Source organism: Mycteria americana, chromosome 18 (assembly GCF_035582795.1).
Source record: "Mycteria americana isolate JAX WOST 10 ecotype Jacksonville Zoo and Gardens chromosome 18, USCA_MyAme_1.0, whole genome shotgun sequence".
NCBI lineage: Eukaryota > Metazoa > Chordata > Aves > Ciconiiformes > Ciconiidae > Mycteria > Mycteria americana.
Genome location: NC_134382.1, coordinates 3,116,488 through 3,142,441, shown reverse-complemented (window position 1 = coordinate 3,142,441; position 25,954 = coordinate 3,116,488). Strand labels below are relative to the sequence as shown.

Here is a 25,954-nt window from a genome sequence, read left to right as displayed (position 1 = left end):
TTCTAACCCTGATGCACACACGTGTTCGCTCGCTCACCACCCCCTGCCCCGACGCTCAGACTCTTTTCACCCCAATTTCTGAATTCCCTGGGGAGTTTTGCCCACCGCTATCTGCTTTCACCAGAAAAACAGAGAGAGGGATAGCTGCGACCTTGCTGCAAAGTGGCCGTGCGAACCCAGAGCCTGGGGTCCCCAAAATCCTCCAGCCGGCCAATCCACATGGGGCCGAAGCAAAAGCTGCCCCCAGCCCCAGCGATGCACTTGGCTCCTGGAAAGGGAAAGCAACAGTTTGGGGAGGAGCTGGGGTCTAACCCCTTGGAGCTGTATCCGAAAATCCCCGTCTCACACCCCAGTGCTCCTGAGGGTGTGAGGAAAAGGGTCCCAACGGCGGCGTTCAAACCTTGGGCTGCCGCCAGCGCCGGTTGCTTCGAGACACCACGAGATGCCCCGGCAGAGCCCGCCGGAAGAGTCGATAGCGTAGAAACGGTGGAAAAAAGAAAAAAACCAGGACAGATGGGGCTGAAGAAATAACATAACAGAGCCCAGTCTGGCCAGGAAGCGGAGACTGGAGAAGAGCGAGCAGCAGAGCCGGCACGAACCTTCCCGAACGCGCAGCGGAGCTGCCGCTTGCTCTGCCGGCAATGCCGACGCGGGCCGGAGACGCTCCCATTCAATCCCAGTTGTCGGTCCGGGGAACGCGATGCCCCCAGGGTGGTGAGGATCGGTCCTTTGGATTAAATACAACCAGACCCGTGGCTTTTTTTTTTTTTTTGGCTCCATGCACAGAAATCACCTAATTAGCAATTAAAGCCACAACCAAAAAGAGTTTGGTGATGACCGAGGGAGCTAATGGCTGTTTTTAGCACAGTGCTCTAATTCAAGGCGCCCCGCAGCAAAATTAAGCTGTGCTCACGTGTGAAAAATCGGTGTTATCCAGGCCAGTGTTTTAACAAATATCCGTGGGGTTGCTGGTTTGGGAATGTTATTGGGAAGCGGGAGGTTGTGAAATGCCCTGCAGCTGGGCGAGGACTCCTCGTCCCCATCAATATCCTATCGATGAGAGAAGCTGTTTCTCCAATTCGGCTCACTGTAGCGCCTGCCTGGAGGAAAATGCTGACAAAACCCACTGTTTCTGTACAAGTAGCCCTAGGAAAGAACCATTAACTAATGTTTCTAATTGCTTTACATCCCTGCAGATTACTCTTTGATCGGGGCTTTCACTCTCCCAGTTTCATATCAGCCATGATTTTTGTTAACCTGCTATTTGCGCCCTCGTTACAGGGCTGGGAACAATTTAGGGCATTTTTATAAGAATTTTTTAAACTCCCAGTTGTTAGAGGTAGCACACTGGGATGGAAACTGAAAAGCATAAATTCAATAAGGCTATTTTCTCCTTTTTTTGCATTTTATTTCTAGAGGTACTTCCACTTCTCTCAGCACGGTACGTGCAAGCTCTTTCCAAAAGCACGTTAAACGAAAAGACTGTCAGGTCACATTCGAATCACTGGCCTTGCCTTGTCCAAGGGAGAGCCACGGACGTGGTGGAGCGTGTTTTGAACGCAGGCGCTGCTCTGTTAGGCAGGGCAGAAAGGGGAAGGTTTCAGACAGCCTTTTCTGTCCCCACTGGCCACTGACTGGGGGCAGAGGGAGAAGAGGAGCAGCAAGAGGTTCAGACAGAGCTTTCTTCTTGCTCACCTTTGTCTCCAGAGAAAATGGGGAAGAAAAAGGTCACAAGTCTGTCCAACTACAGAGCTCGGCAGGGGCTCAGGCTAAAACAGCCCCACTCTTGGACACTGGCGATGTACTTTTAACAAAGATTTGCCTCTGCAGCAATCCACAGTGACTGTAATTCCCTCCTCTCTTCATCTCCAGGAGGAGAAAGCTGTGGCGAGGAAGAGAAAGAACACACAAAGCGGGCCTGGAATCTAGTTTCATTTTATTTTAGCAAACTGCATGTTCTTCACTTATCAACATCTCTACATTAGCAATTGTATAGCTCTCCAACTTTTCTTTAAAAAAGGGTAAACAAGAGGTGACAAAACTCAGGCTCTTCATCTCTTAAAAACATTTGAAAGTTGGATTCAAGAAGACTTATATATATTTTGGTTTTAAGGTAACAGATGTGGCGTGGAAACACTAATTCAAATCACCCGCCTAATCGAGAACTACCCCTTTTGGAGCCCCTCTGGCATCAGACGATCAGTAGATGCTGCAGCCTCCGTTTACTGAAGATCTGACTCACCGCCAAACAAACCTTGCTGGTGTGAAGGAGCCGAACGCGCCGTCTCCTTAGCCTGTTGCTCTAACGGCCGAGCAGAAAGAAGCACCTCCAGGACTCAGTGCAAGTGCTGTATATACACTGCTTCTTCACAGAAGCGTTAAGGACCTCATCATGCAGGGGATCTAGGGAGGACTCTTCTGCCGTTGTACCTTCTCATTAAGAATCACATTCCCCCAATCATCCTGTTCCTGCTGTCTAAAGATATAAAGATCTTCTTTGAAGAATTTTTAAAAGCCAACCCTCCCCCCCAAACCCAAGAGGAACACCGTAAAATGTACAGATTATGTCTGTCCTAGAAAAGTCCTAAAATTATTGCAGAAACTAAAGATGACTTGTTCCAGGGGAGGGGCAGGCACGAGGCACAGCATTGAGATCTAACAAATGCTCGGGTTGGTTTGATTTAGTTTTCAGCTTTTTCCCCATCATTCAAGAAAAAAAAATAAAAATTAAAGAAGTGTTTAAGCATCAGAACTAAAATACAAATGCACGTTGACTTATAAAACAAGATTGTGGATTTGACCATGGGATTCCCTGACAGTGGAAAAATTTTACTTTTTTGCCCGGAGAGATTTCCTCATGGTGGATTTGCCCTTGGCAGAGGGTTTCACTTCCTTCCTCCCGCTGGCTGCTGGTTTCTTGGAAGAGCTGCCACCAGAGGGTTTCTTGATGGCTGGGGCTGCTGGTTTGGCTTTCTTAGCAGGGGTTTTAACCTTGGGAGGGGGCTTTGCTTTCCCCCGGTGGGCTGCAGGGGTTTTTCTTGGCTTGGGCTTGGACTCTCTTCGCTTCATCGGAGGGGCCCTGCTCTGTGATTTTGGAGGCGGTCTCTTCTGCATCCTGTCAGAAAGAGAGACAGCACAAGATCTCAGTGGAGGCGCAAATACTACCCAGAGCAGAGCTGCTGTCGTCAATTTGCACAAACAAAGCAGATCTTGGCATCCTTGTTCTTTACCACAGATGTTCCTTTATGCAGCAGTACATTTCATTAGCTAAATCCCAAAGAGCAAGAACTCCTCTGGTGGATCTCGCCACGCTAAGCACTTCCCAATCCCCACAGTGCTCTGCCAGCGAGGCATATAAACATACAAATAATGACAATGAATCAAAGTCAATTGTCAGAACAATTAAGAGACCCAAACACTATCTCTCCTCTCTAAATGGAATTTTATTACACGAACAACGTTTATCTTAAATCCACATTCTGAGTAAGGCAGGTTTCATATCTGGCCACAGAACTGCAAATAATACCGTAGGGAAAAGTCTTCCTAAGGAAACACTTAATAAATACAAGAAGTCCCATGTGAACAGTCACATTTTTGTAAAGCACAAAAGGCGACTTTAAGAGATTGAAGGCAATACAAAGAATAAATACAGGCTCTCTTCCCATCTGGAGGAAAAAAAAAGGTAAGCTTCAAATCATGGAATGGGGGACATCACTATCTCTGGAGCAAGGCATAATTAGAAACTTCTTCTTCCAACACCTCTGAGCAACAGCCTCGTGGATAAATAACCACACCAAGAGACAAACCTGTGCGCTCTACAGCTGTGACAGTCACTTTTATTTCATCCGAAGGAGCCCATTTATCTCTCATGCTGCCATACCTCTTCTTTGGTGGTGGCTCTTCCTCCTCAGACTCTTCCTCTTCAGATTCTTCTTCCTCCTCAGATTCCTCCTCCTCTTCCTCATCAGATTCCTCAGAGTCCTCATCCTGCTGCTTCTCTGGGTAGAGCACATCTGGGCTACAAGAGGGTTCTTGTCAGAGGGTGACTGACTTCTAACGATACGACCCCAGGGTCAGCAAACCTTGGGTAACCCTGGCTTTCATCAGGCTCTGCTGCCCATCCTCCTGTAAGGTTACAGCTTCGAGCCTAATCCAGAAATACCCCCAAGACTTCTGTGTTTGCTGCTACCTGAAACCAACGTTATTTAGTCTCTGCAATGGCAGAAGTGTGACAGATTGTAAGTCACCAGGAACGCCCTAGCCCTAAGCTGCCCTTTCTCGTTCTCTCCTCATTGCTCATTCTGTGCAAACACAGGAAGGCAGACAAGAAAGGGACAAGAGCAGACTTCAGTGACTCTGAACGCAGGCTGAAGCCACTGAGGACTTTGTACATATGCAATAAAAGAAGGTGGGAAGCAGAGACTTTAATGACTACGCTGCCATTTGGCTCTTCGTGGGACACTAAATCACCATCCCTGGGCTCCACGTGGCCCAGCACAATATACACTCACAGCAGGAGAAGAAAGGCTGGTTTAGCCTCACAGAAGCTAATCTAGGTCATCTTCCCTCCTCCCGCCTCTCGTCCACATCAGCATTAAGAAAGGCAAACAGCTGGGTCCTACTCCTTATGAGCATCCTTGCATTAAGAACAACACACTTCACCTGCTCATGTGAGTTTGTTTTAGCATGGGAACACTTAAATAGCCCCCATCCTGCAAAAAAAGCATCACAACAGAGTATCTGAGAATATTAAGCCAGATATTTTTATTGCCCTTAAAAGCTTCCCTTGCTAATGAAGGCAGATTTATGTCCGCTCACAGTCAGACACCCAAGTAATCTAGAGTATGGGTAACAACGTTGTGGTTCATCAGTTATTAAACCCTCCACAAACTTCCCTGTAAATGGGAGGTCGGCCTATGAACTTCAGCACTGCTGTCTGGCTGACCTACGCGACACTTGAACATCGTTTTACAGCCAAGCTCTTTACCTAGGATAGTAAGGGAAGCAAAGCTGAAAGGTTCCGCTGAAGCCCTTCCCAGAAATTTGCTCCATCCAGCCATTCTTCTCACATTTCTGCAGGGTTCTCTTCAGTAGATGCACTGTGAAAAAAAAAAAAAAAAATCAGAGAAAGGTTGTGTTACCCTCTTTATCCCCTTGTCTAACCTTACTGCTCTCTGCAGTGCCCTCTGAAATCAGAGATGGAGAGTCAGGATGAAGCCTGCTTTGCCCAGGGCACCTGCAGAGGAATGAAACAGCACTGGACACCCGAGACTCATGAAGACATCACTGCATGCTTCTTTCTGCATTCAGCAAAGAGCAGCTGCTGTGCATAAGACCCGGCTAGACCACTGCATTTAGAAGTTTTAGTGTGTCTTATTTAAAGGGAAATCCTCTTGCTGTTAATTTTCAGGAAGAAGACACAAGATACACGTGTTTGTTCCTGAACACTTAGCAAGTGTGGTTATAAATTCTCCAAAGGAAGAAGTCAAGAACAGTGCAGGTTTTTGATGTCACGATCAAGGCATCCTCCTTTATAAATGCATTCGACATGTAACTACTGCTGCCCAAATTTAACCCAAGTCTCAGCTTGCTTCAGCCTGTCCTCCAAAGTGTATTTTAAAACAAGTCTTTACCCTGTTTTTGCTCTCCTCCTGTTCTAAATTTCATATATGTGGTGCATCTTTCCCTATTCTGTGTTGTGGTTTTGTTTTTTTTTTTTTTTTTTTTAAGGAAAAATATTTGGTCTAGAAATGCACTTTTGATTCCAGTCTTCTGTTCCATTGTGCACTGTGTAAGAATTGTAACCAAAACTGTGCAAGTACAGGGAATCTTTGTCTCTGGCAAAGGGCTGAAGTTGCTTTGTCAGTTCAAAACCATTTTCAGCTTGAATTAGAGGCACCATTTACATATTTAGCTCCCTCCAAACCAAGGGAAAAGCAAGGCCTGCCCTCAAGCACGTTCCACAGATGTTCACTTGAGGAATGGAAAGAGCAAAATCCAAAGAAACACGCTGGCTGAACTGTCATCTGAATCTGTTCTGTACGACTAACGCAAAGGTATTCACTCCAACCACTTATTCAACGCTCCTGAAATGGGCTTTTATCAAGAACTGACGTTGCACAGCAAAAGACTCATTTGGGACAGCGCCATACCTTCATCAGCTTACAGGCTACCTCTGCTGAAATGTTTTACTTTGAATGGCACTGGAAGAGCTTGAGCTTGCACAGCTAATTGAGTTGATTGTAGCCATTAAATTACTAGTGCTGCAAAGTTAGGATTGTCATAGTTCAAGAACTCTTTAAAAACCTCACACTTTTACAAACAGGAGCAACACATAAAACATAAAGCTGTTTTTACTCTGGGTACCAGAGGTCAATAGCAGCACGTAAAGGATTTGACTCCAGTTATGAGGTATAAAATGGGGAGAAGTGCAGAGCACTGGCTCTGCAGTGCGTACCCGCCTGCTTTTACATCTCACCAGATCTTCCTCCGGCTGCTCTTAAAACAGAGCAGAGATCATCAAAATTCCTTTTATGTAATGGAAGGAGAAAGAAAACAACAGATTGCACGCTGAAATTTCCTTATCCAAGTTGCAAGACTGACAAGCACTGGAGGCTGGCTAAATGCAGGTCTTGAAGGACCAGGGCAATTTCCAATGAAAATAAGTTGTGCAAGGGCTTAGTAAGCCTGGAAACTCTTCCCTGCCCCAAGATTAAGAAATCACACTTGACATCAGTCTCTAATTGGCAGAAGGCATCAGGCAACTTCTTTAGCCCACACTGCTGCGAGGGAACCTGCGCTCCTCTATGTGTCGGTAAGCCCTGCATCAAACAGCCGTGCTGATACCGTGCTTCAGCTCCAGGTGAAGAGTGCGGGATCAGCAATCTTCTCTCCGGCCCCACGTCCTGAGGGATGGCACCAGCACTGTGACACCACAGTAACAAACTGATCTACTTTTAGGTTTGACTCTACTAGAGACTGCTGCGAGCTCATCCTGCTTCAAATGACCTCCAGCGTTGGGTAAACAACGGCATGGGGGCTCAGACCAAATAATGCAAATAAGCCATTAGAAGATCTGCTTTAAAGTCTCTGTTAGTATTGCTTCTGCTAATGCAAAAGTCAAAACAGACATTACTGTAATTCCTGGGAACAAAGACATGCCAAATCCCTTCCCAAATGCAACAGGATTAGTTTCTCTCCTCACTCGCTTGACCTTTTAAAATCAGAGCTAAAGAAGGACCTCAAACAAATCAGTAAGAAGGGTGCTTCTGAATTTTTTTTTTAAAGTTAGACTATGTAACTTCTCTAAGTAAAAAGCAACTAGGAACTGCATTTATGCCAAGCTGTAGCCTTTCAAAATAGAAAGAGACAGATGAAATCAACTTGGTGATTTAAGAACAATAAAGTACTTGAATACTATTCCCCCTTCCTGGGCATGTGCTACAGACAAGAGAAACATGCATTATGTCTCAGAAACTAGCCTTTGTCAGGCTTGAAAGGAACTAATGGGAATTAAAAACACTGAGCATCTCTGCAGCACAAAGAGCTGAGCAGCTGTCAGTTCCCCAGCAAGCTCAACGTAATAGTTTAAAGCTGCTGCACAGACACATCTGCAGCTGCAGGACTCTCTTTCAGCATGCCGAAGAGAAGCGTTGCACAGATCAGTACTTTACCCTGGAAGTTGGAGTTGGTCCCTGGGTGGTTTTCCAGGATATACTTCTTCAGCGCTGTGGTGGAGCAGGTCTTCGGTTCGTTCATGGCCGCAATAGCAGACAGGATGGCGTCTTCCATCAGAGTCCCACCCAGCAGGGGCTTCTCCCCTGATTTCTTCAGCTATTTTCCAAGGAGGAAGAGAAAAGCATCAAGACAAAATTCTCCCAAACCAGGTCAGGACAAGCTCCTCTGCACCAGGTGGGTCGGCGCTCCTGCATTAGCACAGATACGTTTTATATTAAAACACTGCACAGGGAACGCTGCTCTCCCAGCTTTAATTGGGAGGACAGGCCTATTCAGTCAACTGGCCTGGAGTGCTTTTTATCAGTAACACATTGTCCTAGTCCCCAAATACACTGCAAAGATGTGGCAATCTAAGGGCCTATCACTCAGGGAAGGAAATAAATCAGACCTTCCTCCATCCCACAGACCAAATGTACCCAAGAGACATGAGAAGAAGACGTTGCAGACATCTGGGGTACCTACTGCACTTACAATTAAGTGATGGAAAGGAAAGCTTACCCCACCATCTCCCCTACTGTGCTAGTGAGTCAGAGCTGAAGCAGCGTGTGGAGCATGCTAAGCAAGGAAGGCAGGGGGGTCTGCTCCAGAAATGTAGACCAAGAGGAGAATAAGAGTCCTACTGCTTCATAGTTTGACAACTCCTGAATATGACAGGCTGCTAAAGAAAGGTGTACCCAATGAAACTGGGGGGGAGAGGGCACGTTAACTTATATCCAAGGCTTGTGGTCAGTACAGTCAACAAAACAAGATGAACTCTGGCTCTGACCTGGAATGTCCCAGACGCTCCCTTCCCTGTGATCTGCTCTAACTGGCCCTTCTCTACAGCTCTCTGCAGGGCATTCTTCAACAGCTGGGGTCTGAAATACAGGAGGATAAAGCTTTACTGACACACACTGACAGCTTAAAAAACAAACAGAGAAACAATGCTTTATACAGAGTGTGAGCAGAGCAGTACTTACAAGCGGTATCTGCCTACATACAGACATTTTAAATGGAGATCTGTCAGCAAGTGCTGATTACATGAGAAGAACAATGTACGTTAGCGGAAATTCAACTGCAATGCTTTCCTGGTGTCACTGCGTATCCAGAAACAGACAAGCTTCACTTGGAAGGATTTACTCATTTGGAAAAGCACATTTGGACTCGGTGGGCAATGAGTCAGTGAGCTCGCAAACAAGGGACTGAATACAGGCCCCTGTAAGAGGTGACCCACAGGGTTTTCCCAGATTTGCTTCCTCCCCGAGCCTTGACCCGCTCTGTATGGGCAAACTTAAAGATTACTGTAAGCGTGTGCCAGCTAAAGCATCCAGAACCAAGTGGGACAAGATCCCAAGGAGAGGCCTTCACATCCATGCAGCTAGAGGGATTTGGTTTTGCTTAAGGGCGGAGGTGTGTAGAGCAACGCTGATGTCAGCGTCAGGAACAAAGATTGGGTGTGGAGGGATGCAGAAAAAGGCACAGCTTTTCCTCAAGCTTTCCTGCAGGCTCCACAACGCAGAGCACCACCTGTCTGCTGCTTGCTGAAATACTGAACTGAATCACCACGAAGTGAGGCAAAGCCAGAGGAAGGCTGCATTTCACGGCTCCTCTGCAGCTCTGCTTGCGAAAGTGTACTCCTGCACCTACCTTATATCTACTTTGAGTTTGGGGTAATACTGAGACACATATTTCTTGATCAGGCTGTAAGAAGCTTCCTTCGGCTCACAAAGGCGGGTGAAAGCCAGCGGCAGGATATCTTCCAGCTTGACTTGTTGCTCTGCAGTCGAAGCGGAAGTGCTCTTCTGAAACACACATACTTTTACACATCAGTGGGGCCTAAAACTCTGGGTTTTCTGAACCAGCAATGCACAGGTGGGGAGAAGTGCTCCTGACCCTGGCCACAGATCTGGAAAATCAAGTTCTGTAAGGCAGTTCTTTAAATTAACAATTTAAAAAGTTTAGCAGTTTAAGTAAAATCGAGCAAATTTGGCTGGAATTTTCATAGGAGTCTTAGGAAAGTTTTACAAATATAAATTGGTGAGTATTTAACAACATCTGTATTTTTAATGGTTTCCTTCCTCTTTCTATAGACATTTTCCTCTGCTACCCTTCAATGAGACAGGTGAAAATGATTCACACTGACATGAAACATAAAAACCAAAGGCAAGACCCGTTTACACAGGTCAAATCTTCCCAAAAATGAACAGCTAAACAGGAGTGCATTTTTTTTCAGATGACAGAATGAAATCTTGATTGAAGCCAGCAGTCCCTTCTGAATTTTCCTCCATCCCTTTGTTACTGTGAGGAGGGGATGAGCAGGAAAAAAAAATGGTCTGTTCTTTATACAGAAAAGACAGTGGGGAAATGTGCTGAAGTTAATGATTTTGATGCTGAACAGCAGCTTTGCAAACAGTCAAATGGGTGAGGGTGCCGCTCACCCAGACAGCTGCTCGACTGCTAGCTGAATTCACTGAAAACAAAAGCAAGCTATTCGTTTTGCTGCAACACAGAGAAAGTAACTAGGAATAAAGACACCGATATGCTGCAGACAAGAAAAGTGATGTGTTAGCAGTTATCAGGTGCCTTGCTCGAACTTTTCGTGGAGCCAGTGAGCTCTATTTAAAAAAGTTACACTGCAATTAGTTTCCTTCAGTGCCCTAGTACCAAGTGTGTCACTGTTTCCTTCAGTTTTAGGACTTTTTGTCTCCCCAGTAGCCAAGAGATAAGCACCAAGGCGTTACAATACTCTCTGGGTTCACCCGTCTAAGATGCAAGGGGATCAGCAATTCCAGCTAAGCATTTTGTAACTGCGGTGTTAGAAATGCGTTTCATACACCCAGCGCAGCAGGGAGTGGAGAACAGCGGTGCTGGAACCGCGACTAACTGTGAGGACTAGGCTCAAAAAAACCCACATCACATGTTACTACCTCAGAACAATATACACCCAACATTAGCAGCTTTCTTCCAGAAGCCTTAGGACATTTTCTTCTTCCTCCCTCTGCCCTCACAGCTGATGGAAAAATGTTCATCTGACAGTCGTGAAGACTGAAGTCTTCCATTTATCCATGCAACAGGTAACAGAAACAGCAGTAGCATAAAGCTCTCTTACAATACCTGAGAGGCATCTCTCTACCAGGTAAAGACAGAAGAGGAGCTTCATGGTTATTCAGTTTTCTGCCTCTGAACCAAAGCCTAGGGGTTTAATGTAAACATTTTAAAACTATGATTTTGATTATTCTACTTGGTTTTAGCTTCTCATACTAGCTGTGTGATTCTGATTTTAGTGGAATGGGTGTTTTAATTACTGTACTTGGGGAGGAAAAGTACAGCAAGGAGGAGAATACTGTTTGGGTTGGCGTTAGGCTGCATTTCGTAAGATACATGGGTTTCAGTGAAAGATTTTTCAGATTACTGTTTAAAATGATCCATCTTACCTTTCTGTCTCTGGCTTTTGGAACAGTTTTTCCTGCATTAGACACCACCACAAAGCTCCCAGAAGCTCCCTTTCCTTTCACCTAGTTCGAAAGAAAGTCCATTTCAGTCTTTAACAAAGTAACTCAGAATAATAACAACCTGAAAGAGACTAATTGACATCATTACGCAGATTTTGAATGCACTGTCACCCTGGCAATGGGCTGTTATGGCAGAGGCCTGATTTGAAGCCACTGACATATCACTAAGATCAGAAACCACAGCCAGACATTAATAACATACTCTGCTGTCCTGACCAGGAGACCCTAACAGATATCACAGGCATAAATTACAGTGGTAAAAGAAACATGCTGCTGCAGAAGTGACTTTGTTAGACTCAGTGTGAAGACACATGCTGCTGCAATGCTGTATGACACAACACCAAGAAACGGTCATAAATTGCACAAAAGACAACTGTGCAAAGTATCTGATGGACAGACCAATGCTGAAATTCTGTCAGTGTCTAACAAAGTGGAGACAGAGGTTGATTAACCTCCATGAGGGAGAACATGATCACCCCAGAGACCTGCTAACGGAGTTTAAGAAACTCCCATGTAATTCAGTAATACCACCTCCAGTGCTGCTCCACAAAGCAACTCTTACCTGTCTAATGATTCCTCTCTCCAGCTCCCTTTTCAATGCTTGCTTTAGAAGATAGCCTCTCCTCTCAAGCTCCAGGGAAGGGTATTTGTGGATGATGTATTTACGTATTGCAACGACCGATGCACCACTCTTTTGAAAGCACGCCTGAAACAGAAGCAAAAAGTTGGTAGAAACCACATGCACTGAAATTATCTTGCTGTGGGACTGGAAGAACAGAGATTGAACTGATGCATACAGGCCAGCACATCAGCGCAGGATGCCAGGGCTGGCCTTTTCCCCACAATGACTCAAGAGTATAAAATATGACTAACAAAATACTTAACTTTCCCCTTCAGAGTAGCTGAAGAGCAGACAACACAAAAGCAGCACGGCAAGCGGATATCAACTGCTCCCCTGTTCTGAAGCACTTACACGTAATGGCTTAAACACTACATACTACTACAAAACACAGTCACCTTTTGGCAAACCAACACTGCACAACTGGTAAGTCATTTCACTAATGTCAGACAGAGTAATCATTAGGTCAGAACAAGTTGCCACTTATTTTTTTTTTTTAAGAAGTTGGAGTATTGACATTAGTAAACTAGTAAAAAACCTAAGTTGAAGTTCATATTTTGAAGATATAGCAGCTGATAGAAAGGCCATCTTGCAGTTGAGGCTGGTGGAGTCCAGGCCTCCTGTGAAGTCAACGTGTGTGAACCAAGTCTCAAGGGGAGAGCAGCATGCAACTACAACAGCACAGGTCTCTTCTTACAACCAGGAAGGATACAGTAAACCAAGACCAACACCACTCTGGAATGCTAGTTTACAGTATTTCCATCTGTCCTGAATTAGAATAAGTTAACACTGAAAAAAGCACGTATCAAATAGATGGATTAATCAAGGTAAATCAAGTTAAATATGGCTAGAAGGCACACCAAATTAAATGATGACAGCAATCAACCAGGTTATGTCATCCTAGCTGTTTTTAATAATGTAATTAGGGGAGGAAACAAATTCTAAAAAATAAATAAGCTACAGGGCCCCTCATCATCATCATGGACTCACATTTCAGCTCCATGGGCTTCCAGGCAGAAGCACGTCTTACACAGTAAGTTTCCTGCTAACAGACAGCACTATCATCTGTACCATCAGCAAGCTGAAACTGTGGATTTTAGGTGCACAAATTATTCTGCTTTGCAACAGATGAACGAAAGAAACATTTGTCTCCTGCTTACCCTTATGGCCTCAGTTAAAATAGCATCCATTTTGGGACGTGAGGTGGCAGCCATCTGAGTTTGCTTCTGTGCTCTAGCTAGCTGGCTAGCAGAAAGAGTAGCCCACGCAGGAATGGTCTTTTTCACCTTCTTCTCCTTTTCCTTAGACTGATCCTTCTCGCTTAGGAAAAATACAAAGCAATAGTAAGACAAGAGACACCGTAAAACAAGCCAACAAGCAGAACAACAACAACAACAAAGCCCAGAACATCTGACACTGAAAATAATTTAAAGAACATTTTGATGTTTCTACTAGAAAAAAAAGAGACCCTATCTTGGTATTCGGTCTCACACGTGTTCTAGAACAGCAGCTACACTTGATTGGTAGCTTCTTCCTGAGGAATGCGAGTACTTAAGGGACCCATACTATTTTCCCCATCTCTCCCACCATCTTTTCTATCTCTAGAACTTGACTTTCTTCAGAATCCTACCCAAATCCCTGAATTCAGCACTAAGCAAGCCTTACTCCTTTTTGGTTTCTTCTGAGGACTTTGTTTCCCCCTTCCCTTCATTCTCAGGTTCCTTTGGCTGTTCTGCTTCACTGGATGGAGCAGGCAGGGTTTCATTCTCTTGTTCTTCTCCAACAGAGGCAGATTCCTCAGAGGTGACTTCTGCATCTAAAAGATGTGAAAACGCATCAAGTTACTGCCTGAAACTAGCCTCTATTCTTCAGGACAGTGTGGGGGGGGAAGCTTAAGAACACACCCCCAAAATTATTTCCCACCAGACAGTTTCTTTTCTCTAATTTAAACAGATGATTTGAATGTAACTTAAGAAGTGAATGAAACTACTGAAAGAGCTTCAATAAGGTCCAATCAGCCATCAAATGCCAGAAGAACTTCAAACATCATCATGTAGCATTTTCACAATGAACTAATTCCCCCAGTCTTCTCCTCTTAACTCCAGAAGTTACTGTTGCAATCACCCCTCATCAGAGAGGCCTGGGTGGGGAAGGGAGGAGGAAATCAGTACCATGAAACAGGTAAGATTTTCCCCTCGGTTGAGGTTTATGTGTTTCTAACTTAGAAAGATGCAAACCCATACATCTCTACAAGAAATTTGGATAGATTTAGTAGCTTACATACAAGTAGCTTTGTTTATGACCAACTTGTTTTCAAACACTGCTGTTTCTGCACCACACGCTGCGCCACTTGAAGGATTTCAACCATTCAATCACATTTTTCCAGACTTAGCAAAGCTTTAGATTGCACATGCATTGGCAGAAGCACTTCTCTATCAGCAGGGTCAAATCCAGTCAGAAATCAACTTACCAAGCAAATTAACTCCAGTATATTTAGAGACTGGGCTGCCTACTAGATAAGATGCGTGTAAACTGCCATTACCCACTTTTTGGATAAAGAGCTGTCTACCATGGCTGCTCCATGCAGTAGACAGGTTCTCTGTCTCTGAGAAGGAGCTTAAGCACTCCTGCTACATTCCTGTGCATAGTTTTCCTATGGAGGCATCATGGATTTAAAATACGCAGTGTATTAACAGTTTCGTATGTAACTTATTTATTTATGACACCGAAGAGGACAAAGTCAGTGAAACTAACCAAACATGATACTGAAATGACACATTCTGAGAAACTGGGGTGAAGCTGCTAAGACCAGACACATTAATATCAGACTAGATTTTATGACACATTGTGGTAAAATCCTTTTGTTCAGGAAAAGAAAGAAAAAAGAAATTAAATACTTTGGTTTTCCACTCATTAATTCTACCTTTCGATCTCAACCCATCTTTCCGACACTACTGAAACTTCACGATTTCTACCTCTACTCTAAAGAATGCGCAACTTTAAAAGGGACTATATTTAGCTATATTTTCATGTCTGGAGTGTCAGGGCTTTGTCACAGGATATGAAGGACAAAACAAATGGATTCAGACTGGAAAGAGTGGCTGCAAAATACAACTTCCCAATAATCCAGGAAAAGCCTGTGAAAAGCAGCTAAGCATTAGTAATATTTTAATCATGGCAGTAGTTTCAGAGGAAACTACTGCCATGATTAAAATATGTTCCAGGAGTTTCAAAACAAAACCCTATATTTGGATATACATTAACAATCCGCTATAGAACTATTACCATACCTGCTTTGACCTCTTCACCTTCAGCAGGTTTGCTTTTGGGAGGAGTTTCCCGGGAAGAAGAATTCACTGAGCGACGGATTGGCATCGTGTCGTCTTCAACTTTCTAGAAAAAGTATACAAAAGTCAGTACAGATACTGCAAAGAACCACAAAGTTTTTGAAATGGGATTAAAGTAAATCAAAGCAGCATATGTAGAAATATTCTGGTTACATTTGGATTTTTCAGAATTTTAAAAGACAGTAACCCTCAAACCAGCTTCTTTGAAGCATACTAGGAGAGGATAGTTTCACATTTTACAGTTATAAGAGGAATAATTTCTTTTCAATTCCAAATTAAATGAGATGAGCATTTGAGGATTTTGACAAATACAACATCTCAGGGAAAGCAGGGAAGGGGAAGGAGAGTGCCTACAGGGTTTATTAGACTCCCAATTGAGTTTCCTACAAGCAGGGGAGAAAGAGTACCGAATAATCTTCAGCAGGACTGGAAGTCAAGGACTGATCCAAGGGCAAGCTTGGAGAATGGGCCAGCCCCTACCTCACTTAACTTGTCCGTGTGGATCAGCTGAGCTCCCGTTAAGAGTGGAAGCGCCTTATGATGCACGGGTTCAGCTTCAGACAGATCAGTCGCCATTTAAATTAATTTCTAGCCCCAAGTGCAGGTAACACTGTGGAGCCCCAGGTTTTAACCCCAAGGACTTTTTCCTAATGGTTTTCACAGTGCAGTGAGGAGTCAACCTAAAGTACAGAAAAGATGTGGTGTGAAAATTAACAAAACAAAAACATCTACGTCCATGTATCTAACAAACTAAAGATTAAAAAGAAAAGAAGAATAAATGACTTACAGCTTATGACTAACATAACTGACAATCAACACTTGCATTCAACAAAGATGCTAAAACACGTATGCAAACTTGAGTGCTATGGATGTAGCAGAAATGGTAAAGGTGTAAGCCAGACCTGCAGCCTGCTCCATTAAAACATATCTGAAAGAATAAAGAGGCTCTTTAAATTAACAGAAAGCGTTAACGAAAAGCAGACATTGCACTGTGCCTAACATAAGGCGTTGAGGTAACTAGTAAGTCATTCACTTTGGGTAAGAGCAGGAGCTGACACATTGATCCAGCTTCTATCAGCCTAAGGAATTAAACCATTAAATCTGTTAGACAGAAAATACATACCCTGGGGACCCAAACCATGCCCCTCCCAAACTAAACCCCATGCAATTTATAGAAATGAATGAGTCCTTGAACAAGAAAATAACCATCAAAATAGCGATCTCCATACCTTCTACAAAAAAATTAAAGCTTTACAAAACTCTCCTCCAAACACATGCACTGTCATGGGTACCGAATGGGTTAAGCTTAGTTTAACCCTCATCCAGCCTCACCCCTTACTACCATCACACTTCTACAGCCTTTCTTACCTGTTGCCCATCCGCCTGCATCAGCCTTTCCTAAGGAGAGGTGCTCCACTATTTCCATCGCAAAACAGAGAGTTTACTTGTTCATTCTCTTCCTCTTCTCAGCACCCCCTTTAAAAACCTCAAAAGCAAAGCCCCACCTCTAGCAAACCAGGGCTGGACCCGTTCTCCCCCATTCCATCCAAAGATCAAGCTCCAGACTGCCCTCTTCCCTTCCTTACAGAGAAATAGCCAAATACCCCTGTTTTCTACCTAGTCTGGATGTTTTCTTTTCCTCAGATGAGAAGGCAGGCACTTACCATAATTTTTCACTTTTAATAGGTATTTCCCCAGCCTGAGTGTCTTCCTCTTGGACGGAGACCTAAAATCACTCCTGGCACTGTTTTCAAGATGACTTTCACCAGTTTCAGCACTTTGCACTGCACTCTCCACTGCAGGGGTGGCTGCTCCGTACCACACCAATACCACCTCAATTACTCCATATTCTTGCCCAAAAATACAGTCCTCCTATTACTCAGCAGTGGGGACTCCTCATCGACCGGAGGGATTCTCTCTACCTCAGTTATTTTCCCAGGCAAACCAAAACCCAGCTTGTCTGCACGGAGCACTTCTGTTAAACCTCCAAGCTGTGCAGGTAGTTTCCATTCAGAAACCAGCGGCAGTGAAAGAAGAGTCGAGGGGAATGCGCGTTAAGATACGATGGCTCACAAGGACTGGTGATGCAAAAGGCTGCATCATTGTACCTACAAGATCTCCTCCCTGAATAATAAACCAGTAAATTAATAAAGTAACTCCACTGCTGCTGCAGGTGGGTGCAGTGTCACATCAGGTGCACGTACCTACAGCACAACCGACCAAGAGACTTTCCTTTCAGGAGAACTAGACACATCACTAGGCAGCACTTCCATGGGAGATGCTCTAAAAGACATTCATCTAGCTGGCCGCCTCCAAAACGCAGTGCTTCTGACAGCTAAAGGCAGTCTATCCACTTCTGCAACATCTATGACTTCTCCTTTGACACTGAACAGTCATTCTGAAAAATGACAGTGAACTAGTCCTGTCTCCACACCAGTAAAAGCAGATGAGTGTAACAGTGCTGGATGTTTTCTTCTGAGACAAAACAGAAAAATCAAAACACACTACATGCCAAAACCAAAATAAATGAGATGAATGAAGCTTTCTTACGAAATTTCAGGATGGGAAAAAAATACTAATGACTAACTAGAACATATGAACTACAGCCCAGCATTTTTTTTTTTGGCCTATTTTAAGGGACCTTCCTCCCTCAAGTGCAGAAAATGAGAGGGAAAGATGAAAATTTTCACCGGCTCAGTATCAAATGTTTTTTTCTAGCAAGCATAGCGTGAAGCCCTTTAAAAAAATACCAGCATTTTGAAGTGAGTCCTGAAATAACCAATTACAGATCCATCCTCAGGGAAATCAGTTGGGGGCTACAACAGACACTTTCCCTGGAATTACTAACACACACATACAAGTATGCACTGTGGCTGACCTAGTCCTGGGTTTTATTTATTTTTAAACTGTGTGACCTGCATGTCACACGCATGAAAACATAGTACTCCCAACTTTGACTTAAAATTCCCAAGTTCTAAAAACCCCTTTTGTTTAGATCACAGTATAGACTACTCGAGTCTTTTTGCTCTCAGGAGTGAAACTTAACACAGCACAATTCGTAACTTCAGTGCCTACAATCCATGCAAATTAGCCATCATCCAGCAGAAATTCAGAGTGACCCAAACAGGAGCTTGTTGATTCCCTCTGCACTTCCATGCGTGGATCATCTCCTGCTCAAAAGGCCAAGGGAATCGGAGGGGCAGGAGGATAATCTCCTACTTACTTCAAAGCACCGATATTCAAGGGGCAAAGTCACAGGCACCACCTTGTGAAAGCTCAAGGACTGCTCTTGCTTAGCCTATTTCTTTCCACAGAGGGATCAAAAGTAGTTTTCTGGACTGGCTGTGAAATGTCAACTACAAACAGGCCTGAATTTAGTTTCTCAAAAAGATAAAGCAAAAGACTAGAAGGTTTTGCAACAGCAATGCAGAAAAACTCTCATTCCTCCCTCCAAATAAAACGGTAGATTTATTTAATGGAAAAATCAAGTCACCCAAACCAATTGTTACCTGGATACCCTATTTCATGTATGGGATACTAAGACATCTTTAAATGTGTACCACAGCTATGATTGCAAGCATCACTCTTAACAAACAGTTGGAAAGCAGTAACTGTATTTTGCATTTACACAAATGTCAAACACAAATATTGTGCTTCGAAAGTGGGAAGAGGCCATCAATTGAGGATGCAGGTTTTCAAGGTTGGTTGGTTGGGTAACTCTCATGTACACTTAAATCTGATCGACTGTCAGAAAAAAAAATAATCACATCAGCAATGAAACAAACATCAGGATACCAACCTTTTCAAAAACTTGCCTGAAAGTACAGCTAGTAACTCCTCACATAGCTACTCACACTCATTTTCCCATGGGTCATTTGAACTGCAGGTTCCGCAACTACCATGAACTAGTCATTTCAAAGCTGGTAATCCAGCAAGGAGCTGATAAGCAACAAACCCCCCCAACTTTCTGGATTTCTAGATGAGCAGGAATGGTTCATAGTGTCCAGTCTCCCAGCTCTGGGAGTAGCCACTAATGGAAGATCCAGTCAAAGGTACAGGTAGCTTTCCATGAACTATTATGAAAAACTATAGCAATTTCCTCCTGAGCTATGAGCACATCATTGGGGGGGGGGGAGGGGGGGAGGCTTCAGGTGAAACACACACATTTTGGATAATATTTCAGAAGAGCAGAGTCCCCCTACCAATGTAACAGACACAAGAATGTTTAAAAAAAAAAAAAGTTAATTTGAGGCATAGTTTGGCTGACTCCTTGAATTTCTGCTGGCCATAAGATTTTCCAGCCTGTCTCAGACATCAATCTCATTCGAGGGAAAATATTTCAGGATAAAAATCAGGTCTCGAACGTGGCAAGCCAACCGTCAGGCTGGCGGAAATACCAAGTCACAAGGACTCGGCGTAGGGTGCACAGCCTGAGCGGACTGAAAACAAATATGCAATGGAAAAATGAGAAAGCATATCTAATCCTGTGCCTGTAAGGGTGTCCACTTACTGTTACATGACACGTACTCCGGTGATTGATGTGCTCTTAGACATGACTTGGTATACGGTACATGACACGGGTCTAGAAATCAGGTCAAAAAGGGCTAGAAAAAAGTTTTTATGTTCTTGCAGATTTGAAGCCAGGGTGTCAATGGATACAAAACCACCAATCTCACAAGCAACACAAGCAGGAATGACTGTTTATTATCAGAAAGGCTTAAAAAGCAAAGTAACTGGATTTCAAGAACAGGCTATTGGTTATCGTGCATTTATCTACTAGGTTCTAAAGCTGAACTGAGCAGAAGAATTGAAAGAGAATTCGGCACGTACAGGACAACCAGGTGATCAGGCCCAGACAGCATGGGTTTATGAAAGGCAGGTCCTGCTTGACCAACCTGATCTCCTTCTATGACGAGGTGACCCACTTAGCGGACAAGGAAAAGGCTGTGGTTGTTGTCTACCTAGACTTTAGTAAAGCCTTTAATACCATTTCCCACAGCATTCTCCTGGAGAAACTGGCTGCTCAAGGCTTGGATGGGTGTACGCTTCGCTGGGTAAAAAACTGGCTGGATGGCCAGGCCCAAAGAGTGGTGGTGAATGGAGTTAACTCCAGCTGGTGACCAGTCACAAGCGGTGTTCCCCAGGGCTCAGTACTGGGGCCAGTTCTGTTTAATATCTTTATCGATGATCTGGACAGGGGGATCAAGTGCACCCTCAGTCAGTTTGCAGACAACACCAAGCTGGGCAGGAGTGTTGATCTGCTGGAGGGCAGGAAGGCTCTGCAGAGGGACCTGGGCAGGCTGGATCGATGGGCTGGGGCCAATTGTGTGAGGTTCAACAAGGCTCAGTGCCAGGTCCCGCACTTGGGTCACAACAACCCCATGCAACGCTACAGGCTTGGGGAAGAGCGGCTGGAAAGCTGCCCAGCGGGAAAGGACCTGGGGGTGTTTGTTGACAGCTGGCTGAATATGAGCCAGCAGTGTGCCCAGGTGGCCAAGAAAGCCAACAGCATCCTGGCTTGTATCAAAAATAGCGTGGCCAACAGGACCAGGGCAGTGATCGTGCCCCTGCACTCGGCACTGGTGAGGCCGCACCTCGAATGCTGTGTTCAGTGCTGGGCCCCTCACTCCCAGAGAGACATTGAGGGGCTGGAGCGTGTCCAGAGAAGGGCAACGGAGCTGGGGAAGGGTCTGGAGCACAAGGCTGACGGGGAGCGGCTGAGGGACCTGGGGTTGTTCAGCCTGGAGAAAAGGAGGCTGAGGGGAGACCTCATCGCTCTCTACAACTGCCTGAAAGGAGGTTGTAGAGAGGTGGGGGTCAGTCTCTTCTCCTAAGTAGCAAGTGACAAGACCAGAGGAAATGGCCTCCAGTTGTGCCAGGAGAGGCTTAGATGGGGTATTAGGAAAGATTTCTTCACCAAAAGGGTTGTCAGGCACTGGAACAGGTTGCCCAGGGAAGTGGTGGAGTCCCCGTCCCTGGAGGTATTTAAAAGCCGTGTAGATGTGGTGCTTAGGGACGCGGTTTAGTGGTGGACTTGGCAGCGTTAGGTTAACGGCTGGACTTGATGATCTTAAAGGTCTTTTCCAACCTAAACGATTCTATGATTCTATGAAGAGCATTTAAATGTCTCAGAAGCTGCAGAAAAAAGCACAGGAAATGTTAATATTTTCAGAAAGCAAAAATGGAAATCCAAACCACACATGCCAAAATACTACCTTCTAAATTGCAAGTTGCCCAACTTTTTTGAGACTTCTGGCCCTCTGAAATCCTCAAAGCTCTTCCCTAAAAACCCAGCTCAGGTAGAAGATAGCTTACCAAACCCCTCAATAGCTACAATGTCACATAATATATCATCCAGCAACACCTTTGATACAATTTTGTTTTACAAAATGTATCTGTTAAAAGTTCTCAACTGATTGCCTGTCACAGCCTGCTTCACGAAGATGTTCTAGCATGTACTGATCTCCCTTTTGTTTTTGCAGTTCACCGAGCTGCCTGTTGTGTTCATTAAGTCAGACCCATAGTATTTAGTCATTTAAAACAGGCTAAAAACGTGCAGAGGAATGAAATATCTTACTGAATACAGAATATGAGTTAGTCCCCACTTCTAATCCTTATTTGGCAACCTGCTCGGAAATTCACTCCCGTTTCACATCTGGCTGAGCATTACTTCACAACTGGCATTCCCATCAGTTTTGTTGCCATTCAACAAGTTTTGTGCTAACTTTGTCCCGATCCTTACGGACAGAAGGCTGCATCGATTTCCTGGGAGGTGTCCTAGTTCAGCGGACTTTTCGATCCCCTGCCTCCTGATTGAACTACAAGGGCTGTATTTGCAACTCTCTTGCAGTTGAGTCTCCCAGAGATCTGTTACAGGCTATCTGAGCCCCACGCTGCTACAAGCATTATAAACCATCTTGTTTCAATTAAAGAAGGATAGTGGTCCAAAACAAAGATCCAATAGCTCACCACTCTCCAGGCAAGAAATTCTTTGGCTTGACTAGTGTTACAGTTTCTATTTCCATCGGTTCCTTCCCTACACAGCGTTAAGGCGGGGAACAACAAATGGCAAGTACGTTAGGGTTCAGGGCAGCACAGTGAAAATGTTTCACACTTCCAGTACCCAAACACATGCACTCCTACACACAGAGACCCAAAGGCGAGTTTTTCAAAGTCTAAAGATACATTTTCATTTCAGGGTAGCACTGAATTTGGACCTCTGACTCCAAACACCACGAGTGCAACCTGACTTACACTTTGCCTATCTTGTTGACTTTTACCGAGCAAAGCAAAGATTAAATACTGCCCTTCTGTGCACACAGACGCTGCTTTCGCTGCAGAAAAAGGCACGTTACTACAGTGAGATTGATGCTCTGCCTCCCCACCTGGGACTGAGCTCAGTGCCTCGTCTCTGTTCGGATATAATACTGGCAACTCAAAGTCAGCTCAATCTCAACAGATGTTTATTAAAATACAAGTAACAACCCATGCCTCACTTCCACTATTCTTCACCACCAAGAATGCCAGCTCAATGTAAAAAACACTATAGGTTTCAGATTCTTTCTCCATCAGTCTTTGACCTGTACAGAAGACAGTAACAGCAGATCATTTCCGTGGCCTGGATTATCTTATTTTCCTATACCCAGGAGTTTTTCTTCATGTCCTCAGACTCACAGCCAAAGCCAGGTAGTGTGCAACTTAAATTATGCCACCATCATACCTAGAAACTCGCAAAAACTTCAGCTAAGGGATTAACACAAAGCAGAATTTCTGCTTGCATAGCTGTCTAAAAATAATGCCTCTCCGCACTGATGCTCGGGATTGTGGCAGTGACAACCTCTGTGGGACAACAGTTTTTGAACAATTTTTGGCTAGTAAGGTCCTTGATCCAGATTCTCCATGCACTGCCACTGCCACAAGCAGCTAAGGAATGAAATAGCCCATATTAGAGTGCACAGGGTTCAGCTTTAACTTTATAACAGGTTTAGGTCACAAACTTAAAACTACTCCAACATGAAAATCCACTGCTGAAAGTTTCATAGCCTCGGCTGAAATATCTTAATTCCAGGACCCAACATTATGAATTTTGACAAACCACTGACACTCGAAGGAAAATATAGGCCGCTAACATCACATACCAGGGTAAGAACCTTTTATAGGCAACATCCTCCTTGCTTAGATGGATTAAATTTAAAACCACTATGTAAACCCTCCTCCCAAACCATTACTTATTCAGCCATCCCTTATTATTCTGTAGTACAGAATTATACATAATAAAAGCTATGATTTCCTTGCAGTCTATATAAAATCCACTCACACCTCACATTAGAGTCCATCACTGTAAAACTTCTTTTACTCCCTCTCATGGAAGTTAAAATCGTCAGATCACTGTGGGTCACTTGTAACAAAACACTGACAAAAGATTCACACATCAGTTTCTATTGAAAGGGAAAACACAAAGGAAAAAGATATCCTGAAAACAAAAATAATTTAAGCAGCTACTACCTGAGGAAAGTGCATGATGCATTGAAGAGCTAACTAATTAGGAGGCACACACAGGTAAAGGGGCGAAAGGCTGCAAAAGCCACTAGATGTCTTCAAGGCATATACACCAAGTTCTTCCCCCCAACAGAAATTATGTGTATTTCCCCACCACCACCACCCGTTCCTCATTTCTAAGGGAAATGAGGATTCATTTCCCTCATTCCCACTCTATCCACCAATCTCTAAGTCCCTCCTGAGGAAGGTAAGTGCTCTCCTGCCCAGTCCAGCAAAACACTCCACTCTAACTGAACTCATCAGCAATACCTTCCTCTCTTCTCATTCCCCTACGCCCACTGTCCTCACATGGAGGAGCTTAATAGTGTGACATTGTTTATAAACATGAGTACTTCTGAACCTTTCCCGCCTCAATGAGATAGCTCCTTGCCAAAGATTGTTGGCCAACTATTTCTTGAAGATGCTAAAAATACTATTTATGGTAAAAACAAACAAACAAACAAACAGAAAGTCATGTGCTTGGAAATCAGAGTGCAACGATTACTCAAAAGGCCCGATGAGAACTGAGAAGTGACACGCTTGTTAATCCAGAAATAATTCAGCGGCCAAGCAAGACTCCTGAAAAGAGTAACCCGTGAAATACCACAGATACGAGCAACTGTCAGTCTCTGCTACACTTCAAAAGGAGCAAACACACCCACAACCACAGATTATCTAACTTTTCTTTTCCTGCAGCACAGGCTGAGCAGTCCCCCCGTGATTTGCAGACACCAGTGACTGTGAAAATAGAATACAGGCGGGAAGGATTTGTTCAGAACAGCGTCCCCAGCCTGGAGCTGTCCTCGGGCACCGTAAGCTGGTGGAGCTCCTCTGGCCTGCCAAGAGCTACACAAGTCTACCACATTTTGCTACGCTGCTCCTCTCTCAAGTCTTTGCAAAGTTTTAGTCCAGAACCACAGTCCAGAATGGCAATAAGGATAACAAATCCAGAATGGAAGCCCCTCTGGTACAGTCCCATTCCAGACTGGAATTTAATAGCGTTCTCTACGCAGAAGCACGTGCAATAAGGGGAGGAGGGTAATTAACATTCTTTAACCAGGCTGTGACCACCACAGGGTCTCAGGGAAGAACTCAGAAGTGCCTAGTAGTCTCACACTTAGGCCTGTATCCATCTCTAGCAGCACCAAGAGGCATTAAGAGCTTCTTTTTGGAAGCAGAGCTACACTGAAGTCTTGGAGGGAGGTTTTCCTCGAGCGGTGGCACTCCTCTGGCCTCCGATGAAGTGAGTTTGTGGAGGGAAAAAAACAGAACCAAGCAAGCAAAACGCGGGAAGGCTACCGGGGGAGCTAAGGCGCTTCCTAAGTTTATAAACAGCCATTATTTATTGTGTCGCACCCGTATCAGCCCCTTCTGCCGCTGACCTTCCCCCCGCCACCCACGGCACACCCGCCGGTGTTTACCAGGTGTCAGCGGGACGGGAGAGGCGGTTTTGACGCCCGCACCTCCTTTGTGAGAGACGACGAGGGGCCGGGGGCCCGCACCTCGCCAGGCCCGGCCGCCGCGCCCGCATCTCCGCGGCCCGGCGACACCCGAGGGCCGGGGCCGCCTCCTTGGGCCTGGACGGGGGCGAGCCCGGCGCACCGCGGGCCTCCCCGGGCATGAGCGGGGGGAGGGGGGCGGGGGGAGAAGCAGGCTGCGCTGCCCGCCGCGACAGCACCCCCTGTCCGCGCAGCGTGTCGCGACTCGTCACGACAGCCCCCTCCCGAGGCCTGTCAGGGAGGGGGCGCGGCGCTGAGGGGAGTTCCCGGGCCCCTCCGGCGGCCCCGCCAGGCCGCCCCCGCGCCTCACCCCGCGGCCTACCGGGCCCGGCCCCCCCGCCTCCCCCACCCCGCCGCGGCACCGGGGGCGGGCGGGCGGGCGGGGGGGGGAACTCACCAGCAGGCCCGGCGGACACAAAGCGGCCCCTCTAATGGCGGCGGCGGCGGGGGAACCGGCGGGGGGGGAGGCCGGGGCAAAGGGGCGGGGGCGGGACCGCGGGGGGGGTGTGGCCGCGGCGCGCGGCGCGGGGGCGGGCCGCGGCGGCGCCGCCGGCCAATGGGAGGCCGCGGGCATTTTTCGAACGCCGGCCCCCCCCTTTCCCCTCCGCCTCCACGTCGCGCGGGAGGGGGGGGAGGAGGAGGGAGCGCGCGCATGCGCGGCGGCGTCCCGTTCCCGCCCGGAGGCCCCTCCCGCGCCGCAAACACAACGGCGGGGCGGGGCGG

At 45.6% G+C, this 25,954-nt stretch overlaps 2 protein-coding genes across 5 annotated transcripts; both read right to left on the bottom strand.

The window, feature by feature from the left end:
- Positions 1-1,919: 1,919 nt before the first annotated feature.
- Positions 1,920-25,725, bottom strand: HP1BP3 (heterochromatin protein 1 binding protein 3). Of its 4 annotated transcripts, none has more exons than XM_075520598.1 (13): positions 25,629-25,725; positions 15,675-15,874; positions 15,138-15,240; positions 13,513-13,663; positions 13,008-13,167; positions 11,791-11,934; positions 11,151-11,231; positions 9,364-9,518; positions 8,504-8,594; positions 7,674-7,833; positions 4,988-5,099; positions 3,881-4,018; positions 1,920-3,115 (listed from the first exon to the last, which is right to left on the bottom strand). In XM_075520598.1, exons 2-13 carry the CDS (start codon positions 15,768-15,770, stop codon positions 2,830-2,832), a joined length of 1,677 nt encoding a protein of 558 aa, XP_075376713.1. In that variant the 5' UTR covers positions 15,771-15,874; positions 25,629-25,725; the 3' UTR covers positions 1,920-2,829. The 4 variants fall into 4 exon arrangements, with proteins under 4 accessions (XP_075376713.1, XP_075376714.1, XP_075376715.1 ...); XM_075520599.1 differs by lacking the exon at positions 25,629-25,725 and adding an exon at positions 15,982-16,004; XM_075520601.1 differs by having other exon boundaries at positions 2,926-3,115; positions 3,807-4,018.
- Positions 20,836-25,805, bottom strand: LOC142418678 (uncharacterized). Its single transcript, XM_075520847.1, has 6 exons — positions 25,749-25,805; positions 25,154-25,659; positions 23,512-23,606; positions 22,691-22,774; positions 22,164-22,230; positions 20,836-21,329 (listed from the first exon to the last, which is right to left on the bottom strand). The coding sequence occupies exons 1-6, from the start codon at positions 25,803-25,805 to the stop codon at positions 21,323-21,325; spliced, it is 816 nt and encodes a 271-aa protein (XP_075376962.1). The 3' UTR covers positions 20,836-21,322.
- Between the last annotated feature and the right edge of the window lie 149 nt (positions 25,806-25,954).

Bases quoted from the DNA above. Each gene is read 5' to 3' on its own strand.
- HP1BP3 (XM_075520598.1), bottom strand. From the start codon at position 15,770: ATGGCGACTGATCTGTCTGAAGCTGAACCCGTGCATCATAAGGCGCTT. The intron at 5,100-7,673 runs GTAAAGTACTGA...TTTTTTTCACAG, and splicing joins GACCAACTCCAACTTCCAGG to TGCATCTACTGAAGAGAACC. The intron at 4,019-4,987 runs GTAAAGAGCTTG...ACCCTCTTGTAG, and splicing joins TGCTTCCCTTACTATCCTAG to CCCAGATGTGCTCTACCCAG.
- LOC142418678 (XM_075520847.1), bottom strand. From the start codon at position 25,805: ATGCCCGCGGCCTCCCATTGGCCGGCGGCGCCGCCGCGGCCCGCCCCC. The intron at 25,660-25,748 runs GCCGCGGCCACA...CGCCGCCATTAG, and splicing joins GGCCCGCCCCCGCGCCGCGC to AGGGGCCGCTTTGTGTCCGC. The intron at 22,775-23,511 runs GTGAGTGGATTT...TCTTCTGTACAG, and splicing joins GATGGACTCTAATGTGAGGT to GTCAAAGACTGATGGAGAAA.